Consider the following 16,560-nt stretch of genomic DNA (forward strand, 5'->3'; position numbering starts at 1 on the left):
TTTGAATGCCAAACTTTTTCTGCATGGGATTCCCATAAACTCCACAGTCCTATTGATAAGACAAATGAAAGTGTGTTGTGCACAAGAAGAATTTTCTGGCTTTTGTTTTGAAATAAGTTTCTCCGGAGATGATTGATTTCAGAACAGAAAGTAGATACTGTGCTATTTGCTGCGTATAATATTTATCAATAATAGCATAAAGTCATACTTTTATCACTATTCTTCTCCGGTTATTAGGGCCGATGTTACCGAAAATGAGTGGTTAACATATTTTAAAGCCATGATGTTAATTTTTTTAATAGAGTAGAAGGAACATTGGGAATATCTGCTTTCTTCCAAATATGAAAAAACATGTGTTTTATTAACATTTTTTGAACATATAAAAGATACGAACGAATGTGATTTTTCTCTGTTGATATGGATATCGTTATCTTTTTCTGTTATTATAAGCAGAAGAATCCAATTTGTAATGATTGTATAAACGAATATCCTTTAACGTCCTCGTGAATAATAGTTCTTTAACAAATAAGCATATTATTTACAATAAAAAAACAAGATGATGGAACAAAATTTACCCTTTATGAATAAAATAGCACTAAGAAAATCTGGAAAGTAAAGAGAGAAAAAAGAAGCTTAATGCTAAAGTATTAAGGAAAGGAAGCATATTTGCATGAATTAAAATAATACTTTAATTTTATGTACTTAGATTCAGCTTCCTAAAAATAGAGATCAATAGATGTGAGGTAAAGAATTAGGTGTTGAAGTGCACCAAACATTATTCTATTTCCATATGTTGTGAAACTGAAAAGTTGTTTCGAATTTAGTTAAAATTAATTTCAGAAAGTAATCGCTTTTGGTAAAACAGATTTGAAGAAACCTTATCTGTGTTTAGAATTTAACAAAAATGGGTATAAAACAACGTTTGACAATTATTGTAATTAAGGATGGATTAGACAAATCATTGAGAAGATTACAAATTAAACGCTGGTGTAGTTGTGATAAAGGGCATTAAGTGAATGTAAATGGAGGTATACCAAACCCTAGAAACAGTAAACCTAAGGGCACATATCTCATTCAACAAAGATAAAGAAAGCATCTTTGTACCCTAATTATTTATGGACAACATGGTTTGATGTCTTTTTACTGGAAAATGATTTTCATAGCATTCTCTTCCAAGGAGAAATCAAAAATAAAAAGGTTAGTATATGGGAGAGATTGAATTAAATTTTAATAAATATTGTTTTATCAATAATTTTGTATAGAAAGTGAAATCATAGATCTAACCATTTAATTATTCATATTAATTTTTTAAAAAATTGAAAAAATAGTAAAATTATCAATGATTTCTATTTTAATATACTTTATTTAATCTATAGAAATAACACAACAAATAATTTATATACAAAATGTATGAGATACAAAACTTCCAATCTAATAATAAGTTTTAAAAAGTAAAGTATGATTCAATTAAAAGTTATTAACAGTTCAAATTATCTCCCCCTTCGCATATAATACTTACGAGGAGAATTCAAATTACATCTCTGTTACTCAAAACTCACTATTAAGTTGAAAATTTACGTCATAGCGATATACAAAAATTTAGATTAATAATAAAATAAATTAATGTCTTCTCCTCTATATATATATAGAGAGAGAGAAAGAGATAGACTAATGTATAGTTTCTAAAACATACTAAAATATTAAAAAAAAATGATAAATTTATTATTATTGTTATTCAATTTTTAAAAAAGTGTTACATCACTCAATTACTTTTAATTGAATCCTATTTTATTTTCAAAATTAGATTGAAAGTTTATATGAATTTAATATCATTTTTAGAATATATTAAAGTATGAAAAATTTATATTTTATTATTGCTATTAGTTTTTATAAGATTTAACAGAAAATGATATAAAATTATGATACAACTACTGTTATTCAAATACAATACGCAAATGAAAAAAAAACTTTGTAATAACTATGTGATTATTCCTAAAAGACTATACATAAAATTGTAACATCCTGAAATGTGTAATATTTATAGGTACAAATATAAATACATTTTATTTGAATTAAATATTTTAAAAATTAAGGGACCATATAACAAACCTTAGTCATGTGATCATTAAAAAATATCTACTAATAATGATAAAAGAACAAAAATCAACTATAGATTAGATGATCGGCCATGAAGTAGGATGTTAACATAACTTTAGAAAAGTGAATCATGAATTAGATAGTCAAATCTTGATTAGAAGGCCAAACATGAATTATCAATATTAGAATATATGATCAAACATCGTAGAAAGTTAAAAGAGTGTTAGATGATCTCAATAAAATATTAGATGATCAAGGAAACACTAAACGGTCTAATAAAAAGGTATTAGACGATCTAAATAAGTTAATGTGAAGATTTTTCAGTAAAGCTAAATAAAAATTATCCTATTCTAATTCAGAAACAACGTGAGTGATAAGGATAAAAATGACTTACCTTTTAAAATATGGGAGATAAACTTAAGAAAGTAAATATCTTCAAGTATTTAATGTTAAAGATAAGACAAACTTGCTTATCATCTCACTGTACCACCTTAATTTTACCATGCCACTTGTTTTTAACATATTAAATCAAATTAAGTTGGTCAACACATTATATACATATATGTTCTTTATCACATCACTCTATTCCTTACTTATGTCACCTTACCTCTTATGAATTAGATAATAAAAATCAACAAACAAAATATATTTATATTTCAATTATATAGTTGAAGTAGAAACTATAAGTAATGATTATAAAAAGGGACATGAGTCACAATCTCAACACAACGAGAACAGAGAAAAAAAAAAGAAAGGAGAAAGAGAATAAAAAAAGAAAAATAGTATATACTATTTTTATTATAAAAATTGATGACTTTTTTCTCCTGTTGTTTCCAGATTTTTCCTAGTTTTCGTCTCAAATTATATTGACCTTGTTGTATGAAATTAATGATTTTGATTGGCTTTTACTAAATTAATTTATTGGTTTTTATACTGATTTTTTAGTTGAATTCTGTTGAATTACTTATCATTCTTATACTAATTTGTATAATAGTAATTTTATTACATGAATGAGTTACATGATCATCATATACGTGATTGGAATGCTTTTATATATATATATATATATATATTTATATTTATTTTTTTTATTATTTTTTTTTAACCACAATGAGACCAAAAAACATTATACCCTAAATGATTTTAAAAAACACAGAGACCAAAATGATTTTTTTTAAAACCACTATACTAAATTGAATATTGACCCTAAATGTAGGGATGAATAAGGTAATTATACCCTAAAACAAAAGACCTAGAAGACACATTAAACTCCATACAGGAACGTCTCTCTGCCATTCAATTCAAGTTGGATGAACACCAAAACTGCCAAACACGACTCCATCCAATCCACCCTCACCCTCCTCTTAGAACATACTATACCTCACCCAAACCACCAAATTTCCCCAACCAGAGAAATCTCTTTTATCCCAACAACCGCAACCACAACACCTCTCACTACCAATTCACACATCCCTATTGAAGAAGCCATTCCTAACCCTAACATTCATTAGCAATACCAACCACCACCCCCAATATTAGACCACCTAAGTTGCAAATTGCATTCTTTGAGGGCTCGAATCCCTTGGACTGGTTATTTCAAGCCAAACAATATTTTTCATTTTATCAGATTCCTCTGAAACAAAGGATATTTATGGTCGCTTTTCACATGAAGGGTGAAACACTCAGTTGGTTTAAATGGTTGCACCAGAACAACCTTCTCACGGACTGGGTATCCTTCATCCATGCCCTTGAACTTCGCTTTAGGCGTTCAACATACAGCAACCATCAAGCATCACTCTTCAAACTACAACAACTCAAAAACTTTGTAATTGCACGTTGGGTCTCACCCCAAATATTATTCTCAATTGCTTTATCTCGGGTCTTCACCCAGATATTCGTAGAGAATTGTCCATTCTTAACCCATACTCAATATCTCAAGCCATTGGCCTCACTAAACTCATTGAAGATAAATACCGTGATTCCAAACCCAGAATCCCACGCCCTTTTCAAGCTCACAACTCCAACCTCACCATAAATTTTTTCCAATCATTAACCACCAAAACCAATCCAAACCACCACTCACAGAATCCCCTACCCATTAAATGTCTCACACCAACTCAACTACAAGAACGTCACTCACAAGGTTTATGTTATAATTGTGATGAGAAGTTTATCCCCAGACACAAATGCACACCTTCTCGATTCTTGTTGCTTTTGGATGATCCATAACCACCCCAGAACCTTTGGAGGAACCATCCACCACTATCGAGTATCCAGAGACCATACATTTTCATTTATCACCACTTGCCCTTTCTGGTAATACATCTCCCCAAACCCTGAAATTCACAACCTTCCGGTAATTGTTCTTATTGACTCTGGAAGCTCCCATAATATATTATAACCCTGTATTGCTCACCACCTCCACTTACCCATTAAACCTATCCCACCCCTATCTGTGATGGTCAGCAATGGCGCGTTTATCCAATATTAAGGCATTTGCCCCTCAGTTGACATTTCACTACAAACTTTGACTTTTACCATTCCTTTTTACCTCTTACCCATTGAGGGAAGGGACGTAATGTTGGGTATTGAATGGTTGCGTACCCTAGGACCTATTAAGGCAAATTTCTCCATCCCTAGCATCGCCTTCAACCACCAAAATCAACCCGTCACTCTACAGGCCGCAACCACATCCATACCCACCCAAACATCCTACCACCAGTTTTGTCAATATCTCTTTACCAACTCCAATGCATCCCTCCACCTACTATCAATTGATAGCCCAACATCATCCCTAAGCCCGTTAGAAAGCAACCTACAAACCCCATCTTCTCCATTGTATTTCTTACCTTTCCCCAGTCCAAGCCATTCTCATACAACATCACACAATTTTTCAAATACCCCACAGGTTACCCCCACCAAGACCACATGATCATCACATACCCCTCTTCCCACACACCCCTCCGGTCATTGTTAAACCATATCGCTATCCACACTCCCACAAGGAAACTATCACCAACCTCATTCATGACATGTTGCAAGATGATTTCATTAAACCCAACAACAACCCTGTTTCCTCCCCTGTCCTCCTTATAAAAAAGAAAGACGGTACTTGGCATTTTTGTGTTGACTATAGAGCCTTAAATGCAACCATTATTCATAACCGCTTTTCAATACCAACCATCGATGAATTGCTTGATGAACTAGGTTCAACTACAATTTTCACTAAGATCGATTTATACTCAGGGTATCACCAAATTCGAGTCACCCAAAAGACACCCACAAGACAACTTTTCAGACCACTGATGGGCATTACAAATTTTTAATCATGCCATTCGGCTTGACTAATGTGCCCTATACATTTCAAGCAGTTATGAATGATCTTCTTCGATCCTATTTAAGGCGATTTGTCCTTATTATATTTTAATTTATAGTACTACATTGCAAAATCGTATTACTCACTTATAGATTATTCTGGATCTCTTAGAAACTAAGCAATTCTTTGTGAAGTTAACTAAGTGCAGTTTTGCAACTACTCAAGTTGGTTACGTAGGTCATATCATTTGTCCCAATGGTGTTGCCCCTGACCCAGAAAGATTCCTTGCCATATGTAACGGGCCTCAGCCACGATCACTCACGGAACTAAGGGGCTTTCTCGGTCTCACCAGCTTTTACAAGAAATTTGTTCGCCACTCTCGCCACTCCTCTCACCGACTTATTACATAACTAGAAATTTATGTGGCCTGTGGCAATTCATCAAGCTTTCACCGAATTAAAATTACAAAGGTTCCTACACTACACCTTCCAGATTTCAGTTAACCCTTTGTAGTGGAGACAAATGCATCGTTAGTGGTCGTAGGGGCACTGCTTAACCAGAAAAACCACCCACTCTTCAGTAAGAAGATGTGTTCACGACTCCAAGTGTCATTCGTGTATGTGAGGGAGATGTATGTAATAACATAAGCAGTAAAGAAATGACGTCAATACTTATTAGGCCAACACTTCAAAATATTCACAGATATAAAAAGTTTGCATACATTACTTTTACAGACAATTGTAACGCTAGAACAACAAAAATGGACATCAAAGTTACAAGGGTATGAGCTTCAAATATTATACCGATATGAAAAATAAATGTAGTTGTCGATGCTTTGTCCCACCAAGGAACACCAACCCCTTCATTACCGCTTGCATTATTGTTTTAAGAGTTACAATAGTTCTTCAAAACCTCGAAAGGTGCCCAGTTAATCCAATCTTGCACTCACGATCAACAACACCCCAATTTGTTATCAGTCTGCAATGGGATGTTGTTTTTCGACACCAACTGTTCCTCCCAGTGTCCAATAATTTTAGAAAAAATATCCTCCACAAAATGCATGAGTCCCCAACAAATGGTCATTCGAGTCTCAACTTATCATCTCAAACTTACATCTATATTATTATTATTATTTTCAAACATTGGTCTTATTGATAATTTTTGTTATCATTATCCAAACAAAATTAAAATATGAAGTTACTTTAAAATTGTTGATAGAAGCTTTAATTTTTCTTTTAGGTACAAAATATATATATATATATAATAATAATAATAATTCTAAATTACTATTTTTAATATTTAATATTTATTTGAAGTAAAAAATATTTTTGTACCTCAATAACTAGGGTCATGTAGTATTAAGAAAAAAAACAATGAATTTTAATTTTAGAGTAATTAAAAATAATTTTTTACTGTCACTAAAATAAAAAAACTTCAGTATTAAAAATATATTTGTGCTTAATTTATAATATTTTTTTAATTAAATTATAACTACATAAAAATAAATATTTATGAATGAAAATGGCCAAATACTATTTTTTTTTCTATAAATATAAAAATGCAGACAGTGGTTACACTGTACATCACCCTAAACTTGAGTAAACGTGTTTTCTCTGTTGTGCTATGTGACTACTTCATTTTTTGTTGTTGTTTATTATTCCTTCAGAACTCTGAAGAATTGAGCAAGTTTTGATCTCGATTACAAATGCTGTCGTGCGTTTTGTTCAAAATTTCAGAATTTTAATGGAAAACTCAGACCACGACGAACCCGAGAAGAAGAGGCCTCATCTCACCTCTGTTTCTTCTCGCACGTCTCGAAACTCCATCAACTCTCCTACCACCAACAAAACCGTAACCCCTTTTTCTCTCACTATATGGTTTTGTTGTGTATTCTTATGTTCATATATGTGCTGTTTTCACCACTTTCATTGTACTCTTGTGGTCTGTTGATGATCCGGTTCTGATTTTTTTTCCGTTTGCTTTGAATTGGGTGTATAATTGCATTCTTTGAATTGCTTGGTATTGTGGGCACAAAATGAATTGTCTCTTTTAATCTGGGTGAATGAAATTTTGGATAAAGTTTTGATTTTTGTGACAAGGGGGTGACAGTTAGATTGTGCTTATTTCGAACTTACTAAACTCCATTAACTAACTTAGCTTCTTAAGATAATTATTGGTGATATTTTTTTTACTAGTTATAGGAAAAGTACATGGTACAGGCCTTCAAACAAAGAAGAGAAAAGTAGTGAGAAAGAGAATCAAAATACCTATATTAAGTTTTAATCTAATCTCGAGACAGTTGATAATTCTAATTTATAAATGTATCATTCTAAAAAAATTGCAAACAAACAAAATTGGTTTGGTTACTAAGGGGGTTTAGCTCACTTCATTGAGCAGTGTGTGTGTGCTGCTAAGAGTAGCAAGTAGCAAGGTTGGTTTTGATGTCTTGTGATTTTTGACACAATATTGTTTCTGAACAAGATGTTTTCATGTCATTGAGAGTCTTTCATTTAAAAGAGTAAGGCAAGGTTTTTTAATGAGCATTGAGATGCTTGACTAGATTGAGGTAAAAAACTGTATGGTTTCTTGTTTATCATTCAATGACTCTTTCTGTGTGGCATCAAGGTTTTTTTTTTCAATGTTACTTGTTTATTAGTTTTACTTGTGTAACGGGAATGGTATGCTCCCTCCAGGCTGATGCAGGAGTCTTACAGTTCCAGAATCAGCAACTTGTTCAACAGATAGACGTCCAGAAACATGCTTTGCACGGCCTTGAAGGAAAAATTAGAGAACTAAAAGGAAAGCAAAGTTCTTATGATGACATGTTAATTGCTTTGAACCAACTTTGGACTCAGGTTATTCTTTGTCATCATGCTCTGGTTCCTGTCACCCTTTGTTGAGTTTTGTATTTTCCTCTCTTGAAAGTAGTACTACCATATACAGAGTATGCTCTGGTGACCCCTTGGGATGTCATTGGGTGGCAGGCGATGCACTTTTTGTCGTATTCCTGTAGGATAATATGCTATCTGGCTTAATTTTCTTATATGTCTTTCTAGTTGGTTGACGACATGATTCTTCTTGGAATACAAGCTGGGAGAGGCAAAGGCAAAGACACATTGCAATATTTGACTGACATTGAAAAACCTAAAGGTATACACACCCACAAGTAGTTTTTTCTCTGTGTAAAGGTAATCAAGAGACTGACTTGACTTACTCTCTAGGTTCACTTCCTTTATGTCCCGCTGAGGATATATTTCTATGTAGATTAATCCAGAAAGATTCCATTAAAGGAATCAGTGATGACGAGCTCACTAGTTATGTTGAGGAGGCCCTTGCTTTGCGTCAATCATCTACAATGGAGTTGTTGAAACTTCTGAAAGTTATTATTGATGATCAGATGGAAAGATCAGGTGGTATAGCTCAGACTTTACACGGAGATTTATCTTCAGAAGGTAACAAAATATGATATGCTATCCAGTTTTTGTTTACAATTTTTTTATATCATATATTGGTGTAGTAGAATAGTTAGAGAAAATTTATACAAATGACCTGTTTTACTCACTCTGGTTTGCAGATGCTATAACCCTAATGACTAAGATTGATGATATGATTAAAGAGGAGGCAAATAATTTACAGGAAGTGATTGATACTCTCCATGCAAAGCATAATGAGTATACTGTTGGTATTCAAACTTCTATCAATGAGTGCTTACAAGAAAAATCTGACATTAAACACCTTGCAGGTCTGCAAAATGTTCCTTTTTGTTTTTTCTAACTAGTTATTATGAAGTTTAGAATTAAAAAAATGCGAAATATAATGATCTTGATTATCATCTGATATGGTTTAAGTGGTTTGCAACATGGTTCAATAGAATGTTTTACTCGTATTTTTAATGGTGTTTTTTTTTTTTTTTTTTTCTGTTAAAGTGGTAATACTATATATGTTGTATGAATAAATCTCCCATTTGGTCCACACATTTGTATCACATTGAAAATTGAAGAAAGTTTGTTAGTGTGGAATGAAACATTTTAAGAAATTAATATGATTTATAGTTGGATTATTTGATTGGAGAATTAAAATATTGAAATTTCTTTTTTTGGAAAATTACAGAATGGGTATTGATTTGATTTTGAAATCCTATTGATTTTAGATTTGTATAAATCCTCCATACAATTTGGTTGATTTGAGTGGATATGTTTTGATTTCAGTTTTAATTTTTGGATATGCCAATTCATGTGAACGTTTTAAGGTTAGTGAATAGGTAAGCTACTTAAAAAAGGTGGCTTAGGTCATGAGCTCCCACCAATTGAGGCTTAGGGGGTTATGTAGTTAGCCCTGGCCCTACTAGTCGATAGGCTAGTTCTTGAATTTGAACCTATGACTGATCACAAGGCAGAAACCTTACTATTGTGCCAAGGCTTGCTTGAAAGCTTTTCTGAAATTCTAATATAATTTAGAACTAACAACAACAGCTTCAGTAGAGGATGATGGTTCTTTTGTCATGTGCTTAGAAGGGAGAGTATTTTAATTTTGGAGCTGCATAATTCATTAATTTAGGAAATTTTGAGTTAAGTAACAGTGATTTTAATTGGTCTGGTTAGAATTAATTAGGAATCAATATGACCAGAATTAATATCCTTAGATTTATGCAGAGATTTTTTGTGTAGATTTGGAAATCATAGAAGGAGAACTGTGATTGCTTTTCATAATTATCACTAGAGTATTTTCTTGTTGCATGTAAAGGTGAGCTTGATGAGATTGTGGCTGAACTTGAAGAGAGTAGAAGAAAACTAGTCAATCTAGAAATGCAAAAGGATACAGCAATAGGGATGAATTCCCCCAATGCAGATGCAGTGAATGGAAATCTGTCTCCTGAAAACATTGCGGACAGGACCATGGGTTTGCGTGAGTTGAAGGATTCAATTGAGGAAGCAAAGGTTTTTGTAGCATGATTTTCTTTCCCTCTGAATCTGAAAATTCCTTTGTTCTTGTTCTCTATCTAATGAAGATATATGATTGCTTAATGTCATAGATAGTAGATGCTGATCGTTTTTCTGAGCTCCAAGAGGCACAGGAAGACAATCAGACCTTGACAAAGCAATTCCAAGATCTTCAGGTTTGTAAGTTTGGATTATCTAGTATGATAATATTTTCTTGAATTGTTGAGATGCACTCATTATAGAGTCCCATCCCATGTAAAAATTTATTTTCATCTATGTTTATTTCCAGAATGAACTGAAAGATGATAAGTATATACGCTGTTCGCGAATATACTCTTTAGCTAATGATCAACTTCAACATTGGACATCTGAATTGGGCCGGTATAAAACATTGGTAGAATCCCTTCAGGTTAACAGTGATTTCCTTTTTTCCCTATAGTTCTATTACAGTTTGGTTTTAAATTCATATTTGTGATTTCCTCTTTTACAATTTCTTTTAAATGTTATTTTAGGCTGGCAGTGTTCATATTGCAAAATGGGAGAATGAATTAAATTTGAAATTGGAGTCTGCTGATTCTGCAAGGCAGGTCCTTGACAATTCTGACCATAGGATTGATGAACTAGAGCTCCAGTTACAGAAGTGTATTATTGAAAAGAATGATATTGAAATTAAAATGGAAGAAGCTAAACAGGATACTGGTCAGCATTTAACTTGTTTTGTGTTAGACTTGTGCTGGATGTGATTTGATCTCTCAGTTTCTTACAATATTATACATTTCAGGGAGAAAAGATATCAAATCTGAGTTTCATGTTATGGCTTCAGCTTTATCTAAAGAAATGGGAATGATGGAAGCTCAATTGAAGCGATGGAAAGATGCAGCTCACGAGGCTGTATCATTACGGGAGAAAGCACATTCACTAAGAGAAGTGTTGAACATGAAGGTTGTTGTCACAAACTGATCTGATATAATTTGCCATTTCATTTTCTTTCCCACCCACTCTGTCATAAGTCTTCCAGAGAAATTTATCTAGTTAGATTGAATCTGCAATGTTCTCTACATTGTCACTTTTTATAAGGAATTAGCGTGTCTTATAGCTGTATTAATTTTTGTTGTTAAATGTAAAGAAATGATTCAATCAAATGCTAACCTGTTGGGAAAAAGGCAAGGGTTGTTTTGAAATATATTTCTAGCATACCGGAACAAGTAAAAGAGGCCTTTCAACTTTGTGGGCAGTATAAAGTGACATTATTGAATTCAATAAATAAATATATCCTTCAAAATTGTTAATTGCTCCTATAGACATTGAATTCCAAGTGTCCATTTCTTTATTTAATGAATACAGTTCTGTATGCATGTTAAATTATAGCAAGTCAATGAAAAACTTCTAAATTGATGCAAGTTAACAACAACAATCAACATCCATTGTAATAAATCATGATAGTTTGTGGTTATAAATCAAAATGAAAATATATTTCTAGACAAACCACCTTGAATTTAATGACAAAAATTGTTAGTTGGAAAATGCATGCAGCAAGATCATATGGGTGGAAGTGTTTGCCACTGAAGACTGGTAGTGTATAGAATAGTTTACAGTTGTAATCAGTTTAGTACCTGTTTAACTACTAACTGCAGTAGTTATGTTGAGCTGTAGTCTAGTCAGATAGCCTGCACATACCTGAACTATTAGTTTACATAAATTTCTTTCTCCTTTGGCTTAGTTCTACTTTCTTCAAAAACAGACAGTATCCACTTATGCTGAGCTGAAGACTACTCAGCATAGCTTCCATATCAAGTTATTGGTTCTATATAGATGCCCGTACTTTCAGTTTAAATAAATCACTCTCTTTCAGCTTAGTTTTTGTACCTTCTTCAAATACACACAAAATATACATTTTTAGCATTAAGGTTGGCTAAAATTACTTGTGATGCAGACAAGCGAACTAAAGAGCCTTGCAAACAAATGTGCTGAACAGGTTTTGGAAATCAAGTCTTTAAAAATGCTGGTAAGTCTGCCTTGGCCTTTAACATTGTCTCTCTCGATCTATAGGTATTTTCTTCTTTAATGGCTTTGTTGTACAGCAGTGACACTTCTCAGTTTTCTTGTTTGGGTTTAAGTTGATTGATGCCACTTATATATTACTTTCTGAATATTGAGTATTCCTGTGTCTGAATCAGATATGATTGCAGATCTTTTCCTTTCCTTTGACTTGTATCATGCATGTGCATAGGCATCTTTGCTTTCAAAGATTCTCCAGCATTATTTGGCTGTGATTTTGGGGGATTCTGTATTTTCTAAACTAATTTTCAAATAATTGATTGTGATATTTTGGTGCAGACTGAAAAGTTACAGAAAGAGAATCAGGAGTTAGAATTTGTTTTGGATATGTATGGCCAGGAGAATTATGATAAAAGGTATGTTGATTTGAATTATTAAAATGGTGGCACGAGTTTCTTGCAGTTAATTTGAGGTAGAATTTCTTATAAAAAACATGCTGAATTGCTGATACATAACACATGTGATTTTTTTTTGCACATATTGTTGGAAATAATATTTGTTAATGCACTTAGGAACCAGTATGTTCATGTATTGCTTAATAAAATACAATTAGTGTTCACAGGTATTAGTCTGATGATTTGCAAATTGCACTCATTATCATCCCATGAACTAAGTCTCCAATTATTTCATATACCAAGTTATGTGATGATTGGGTACAGAGAAACTACCAATGGACTCTTTTATGGCAGTTCATTGAATCTCCTTAATATCTGTCCTCCACTACATGCTATGATATTTGGAAGACGGTTCATAAGTGTCTGTATTATTCTAATGATATCCAATGACTCTATGATATTATTCTTTTGGTTTAGCCGCCCTCTAGAATCCCAAACTAGATTCCCATACTTCCAACGTGGGACCCCATACCTTGCAATTGGATCTTAACATCGGGGATCTCAAATAAGCCCTGAATCTTCTGTGTATCTATCTATCTATCACTATATTCATTATTCATGTATCCTATGTACAGTTTAATCAATCAGAATATATGCTTTATCCCAATAAGTCCGTAATTTTTAGTGTTAAATTTAACTTAAGGTAAGCATTTAGTTGTTTTGGTAGCTTATTACAGAATTTATTTTGCATTCAAATCAAAATTATGTATACTTGGATATTTGATCTTGATTTGCTGTAAAACTTGGATATCAGTTATTCAGAAGTTAGAGAATCCGAAAGTAAAGCTCACTCTCAAGCTGAAATACTAAAAAATGCTTTAGATGAGCATAGCCTAGAGTTGAGAGTAAAAGCTGCTAATGAAGCTGAAGCTGCTTGTGAACAAAGGCTTTCGGCTGCTGAAGCTGAAATAGAGGACTTGAGGGCGAAGCTGGATGCATCTGAGAGGTTGGTCTTTAGGTGTACTTCTACATTGAGTATGGTTTTGTTTAATCGACAAACTTGTCTATCGCTTTTTCTTCCCTTACAAACCCTATTTGTGCTTGTTTACTCTGGGAGAGAAATCAGAAATCTATTTTGCAACATGTTTAACTCAAAAAAAATGTCTTGATAGTTTTATTTATTTGTTGTTATCAGTTGTTTGATAAAATTTTCTTTATCAGATAGAAGTCAAATGTGTGGTTTTAGCATTTTCAATTTTTTACGTTGACTGTTGTCATATGAATGGAGTCAATGTTTACAAACTAGCTTGTCTATTAATATGTTGATCCATGCCATTTTCATGTTCAGGGGCATTTTGGAGCTGACTGAGGCTATTAAAGTTAAAGATGCTGAGGCAGAGGCATATATATCTGAAATTGAGGTTTGCTATCTGACTTTCTTCTCCCCCTTCATACTAGATGAACAGAAATAAATGTGGATTGGTTTACTCTAACTCTCATTTCTTGTAATATAATTATTTGATTGCTGTCATGAAGACTATTGGTCAAGCATATGAAGATATGCAGACACAGAACCAAAATCTGTTGGACCAAGTGATTGAGAGGGATGACTATAATATTAAGGTATATCTTATTTTTTATCTTCAGTAAACATTATCTCACTATGATCTTCACTATTTTTCCATGAACAACAGCAATGCTTAGGTTATTTTCCTGGCTTTTGCTATTCTGGTTGATGAAAGATATATGTTTCATCTTTGTAGCTTATGTATTAAGTTTTGCTATTATGTGTAGAAACATATGTCAATATTTTCAAGAACTGATTATGCATGAATCCACATGAAAAAATTAGCATCTGGTTAATTTATAGAAAAAAATAATTTTAGAAGTGTCATACTACTAAAGAGGATTTTATAGATTATGGTGAATCTTATAAGATGGAATCATTAGGAAGGTTTTTTGGAGAACTTGTGGGCAGCATATCCTAGAATCAACTCTGGATCAACCTAGAAATTTGGGATAATCGATTTTGGAAAAAATCTTGACAATCAATTTTCTCAAACATCATGAAATTTTGCTGTATGAGAGTTGATTTTGGCAGGGATAAATGTCACTCAAACAATAACTTTTTAAACACAAATTCGTTCAATTTACTAAATCCTAGTGATATTTGCTCAAATAATTCAACTTTTGGTTAGCGAGATCATGTTTTTATAATATTCGATTCTAATGCAGCTTGTATCAGATAGCGTAAAGGCAAAACAGGTCTACAACACTCTATTGTCCCAGAAGCAGGCCTTAGCTAAACAACTTCAACAACTGAATACTTCAATAGAAAATTCAAAGGCGAGGATTGCACACAGTGAAGAACAGGTCCAACTTTTCCCGCTGCCTGTCCCCTCTCCCTCTACTGGCCCCTTAATTTTCTGATATATTTGGATATTATGCCGAACAAATTTGCTGTAGCAGCGGCTGCTTACTGTTGTAAACAATATTTTGAATCCTGCAGATGAAAGCCATTTTATCTGAAGCCATTAAGTGTAATCAAGAAGAAAAACACCTTGCGGTGACCCTGGAATTTGCAAGGTGGGAATTGGCAGATGCGGAGAAGGAATTGAAGCTGCTCAAGTCTTCTGTCTCCTCTTCAGAGAAAGAGTACGATCAAATTCAGAAAGACACGGAAGCTATTGAAATGGAATTGGAGAGTGAAAGGTATTTTTTCTTTTTAAGGAGGTTGATTATGCATCAAGACTGGATCAGGGATAGATTTTCAAAGAAAGTTTTTACATTGCCACTACTTGCAGATACAATTTTAATTCTAATAATGAACCTAGAGACTCAAAATTCCAAGTTTTATGAAATTGATGGATTAATAAGGTTGGTTAGGGGCTGAATAAACATGCTCGCAGAAGTAGTCTTGGATCTTAAGAATCTTGGTATATGTCGTGCAGGAGTTCAAGGAAGAAGCTCGAGGAGGAATTAAAGGAATTGAACAGCCAAATTGCTGAGCTGACTTCTGAAACTGGAGAAACCACAATACAAAAACTTGAAAAAGAAATAAGGATATGCAAGAACATGATCAAGTGTACTGTCTGCACTGATCGTCCCAAGGAGGTAACAACATACCAAATTATATGCAGTATCATGATTGTTTTGAAATAGGGATAACACCCCAAGCTGATTTGACATTTTTTCTTGTACTTGCAACTGCATATATGTAATATCTAAATTAGAATTTATTGTAACAGCAACAAATAAAAGTTTGGTGTGTGTATTTGGCAGGTTGTGATTGTGAAATGCTATCACTTGTTCTGCAATCAATGCATTCAGAGAAATCTAGAGCTTCGGCACCGCAAATGTCCTGCATGTGGAACAGCATTTGGACAGAGTGATGTTCGTTTTGTAAAGATATGAGACAGATGTTAAGATACCTAGTAGGGGTTCATTTTAATTTTTTGGTTCCTTCTTCACTACTGTTTCTCCTTATTACCTTGATTATACAGCTTCAAACAAGCATTCCTACCTCATGAGCAATGAATATATGTGTATCATTACTTCATTGCCCTTGAAGTAATATCTATTATCGAGTGATTATATCGTAGTCACTTTTAGTATTTAAATAGTATATATATTTTTTAATTTTAAAATATAATTAAAGATAAAATAAAATATGAAATGTTATACCAAAATGGAAAATTTCATTATATATTAGTATAATAAACTTTTATAAAATACTTTTAAAACGTGCAATCAGCGAGCCTTTTAATATTTTAGATTTGTATCTATTTACATACACATATCTTGGATATATCAA

General features: G+C 32.8%; 1 protein-coding gene across 2 annotated transcripts; it reads left to right on the top strand.

The window, feature by feature from the left end:
* The first annotated feature begins 6,948 nt into the window (after nt 1-6,948).
* LOC137824012 (E3 ubiquitin-protein ligase BRE1-like 2) lies at nt 6,949-16,305 on the top strand. Of its 2 annotated transcripts, XM_068629426.1 has the most exons (19): nt 6,949-7,264; nt 8,107-8,268; nt 8,470-8,563; nt 8,635-8,865; nt 8,988-9,155; nt 10,157-10,350; nt 10,446-10,529; nt 10,643-10,762; nt 10,866-11,052; nt 11,135-11,295; nt 12,287-12,358; nt 12,691-12,767; nt 13,561-13,752; nt 14,095-14,167; nt 14,283-14,369; nt 14,982-15,119; nt 15,256-15,458; nt 15,698-15,860; nt 16,029-16,305. In XM_068629426.1, the coding sequence occupies exons 1-19, from the start codon at nt 7,157-7,159 to the stop codon at nt 16,158-16,160; spliced, it is 2,646 nt and encodes an 881-aa protein (XP_068485527.1). In that variant the 5' UTR covers nt 6,949-7,156; the 3' UTR covers nt 16,161-16,305. The 2 variants fall into 2 exon arrangements, with proteins under 2 accessions (XP_068485527.1, XP_068485528.1); XM_068629427.1 differs by lacking the exons at nt 6,949-7,264; nt 8,107-8,268 and having other exon boundaries at nt 8,546-8,563; nt 8,678-8,865.
* Nucleotides 16,306-16,560: the final 255 nt, after the last annotated feature.

Source organism: Phaseolus vulgaris, chromosome 8 (assembly GCF_000499845.2).
Source record: "Phaseolus vulgaris cultivar G19833 chromosome 8, P. vulgaris v2.0, whole genome shotgun sequence".
NCBI classification, from domain to species: domain Eukaryota; kingdom Viridiplantae; phylum Streptophyta; class Magnoliopsida; order Fabales; family Fabaceae; genus Phaseolus; species Phaseolus vulgaris.

What these genes read in the sequence shown, in the direction of transcription:
- LOC137824012 (XM_068629426.1), top strand. Translation starts at nt 7,157, where the DNA reads ATGGAAAACTCAGACCACGACGAACCCGAGAAGAAGAGGCCTCATCTC. An exon ending in CTCCTACCACCAACAAAACC is followed by an intron (nt 7,265 to 8,106) that starts GTAACCCCTTTT and finishes TGCTCCCTCCAG; the next exon opens with GCTGATGCAGGAGTCTTACA. An exon ending in CGGAGATTTATCTTCAGAAG is followed by an intron (nt 8,866 to 8,987) that starts GTAACAAAATAT and finishes TCTGGTTTGCAG; the next exon opens with ATGCTATAACCCTAATGACT.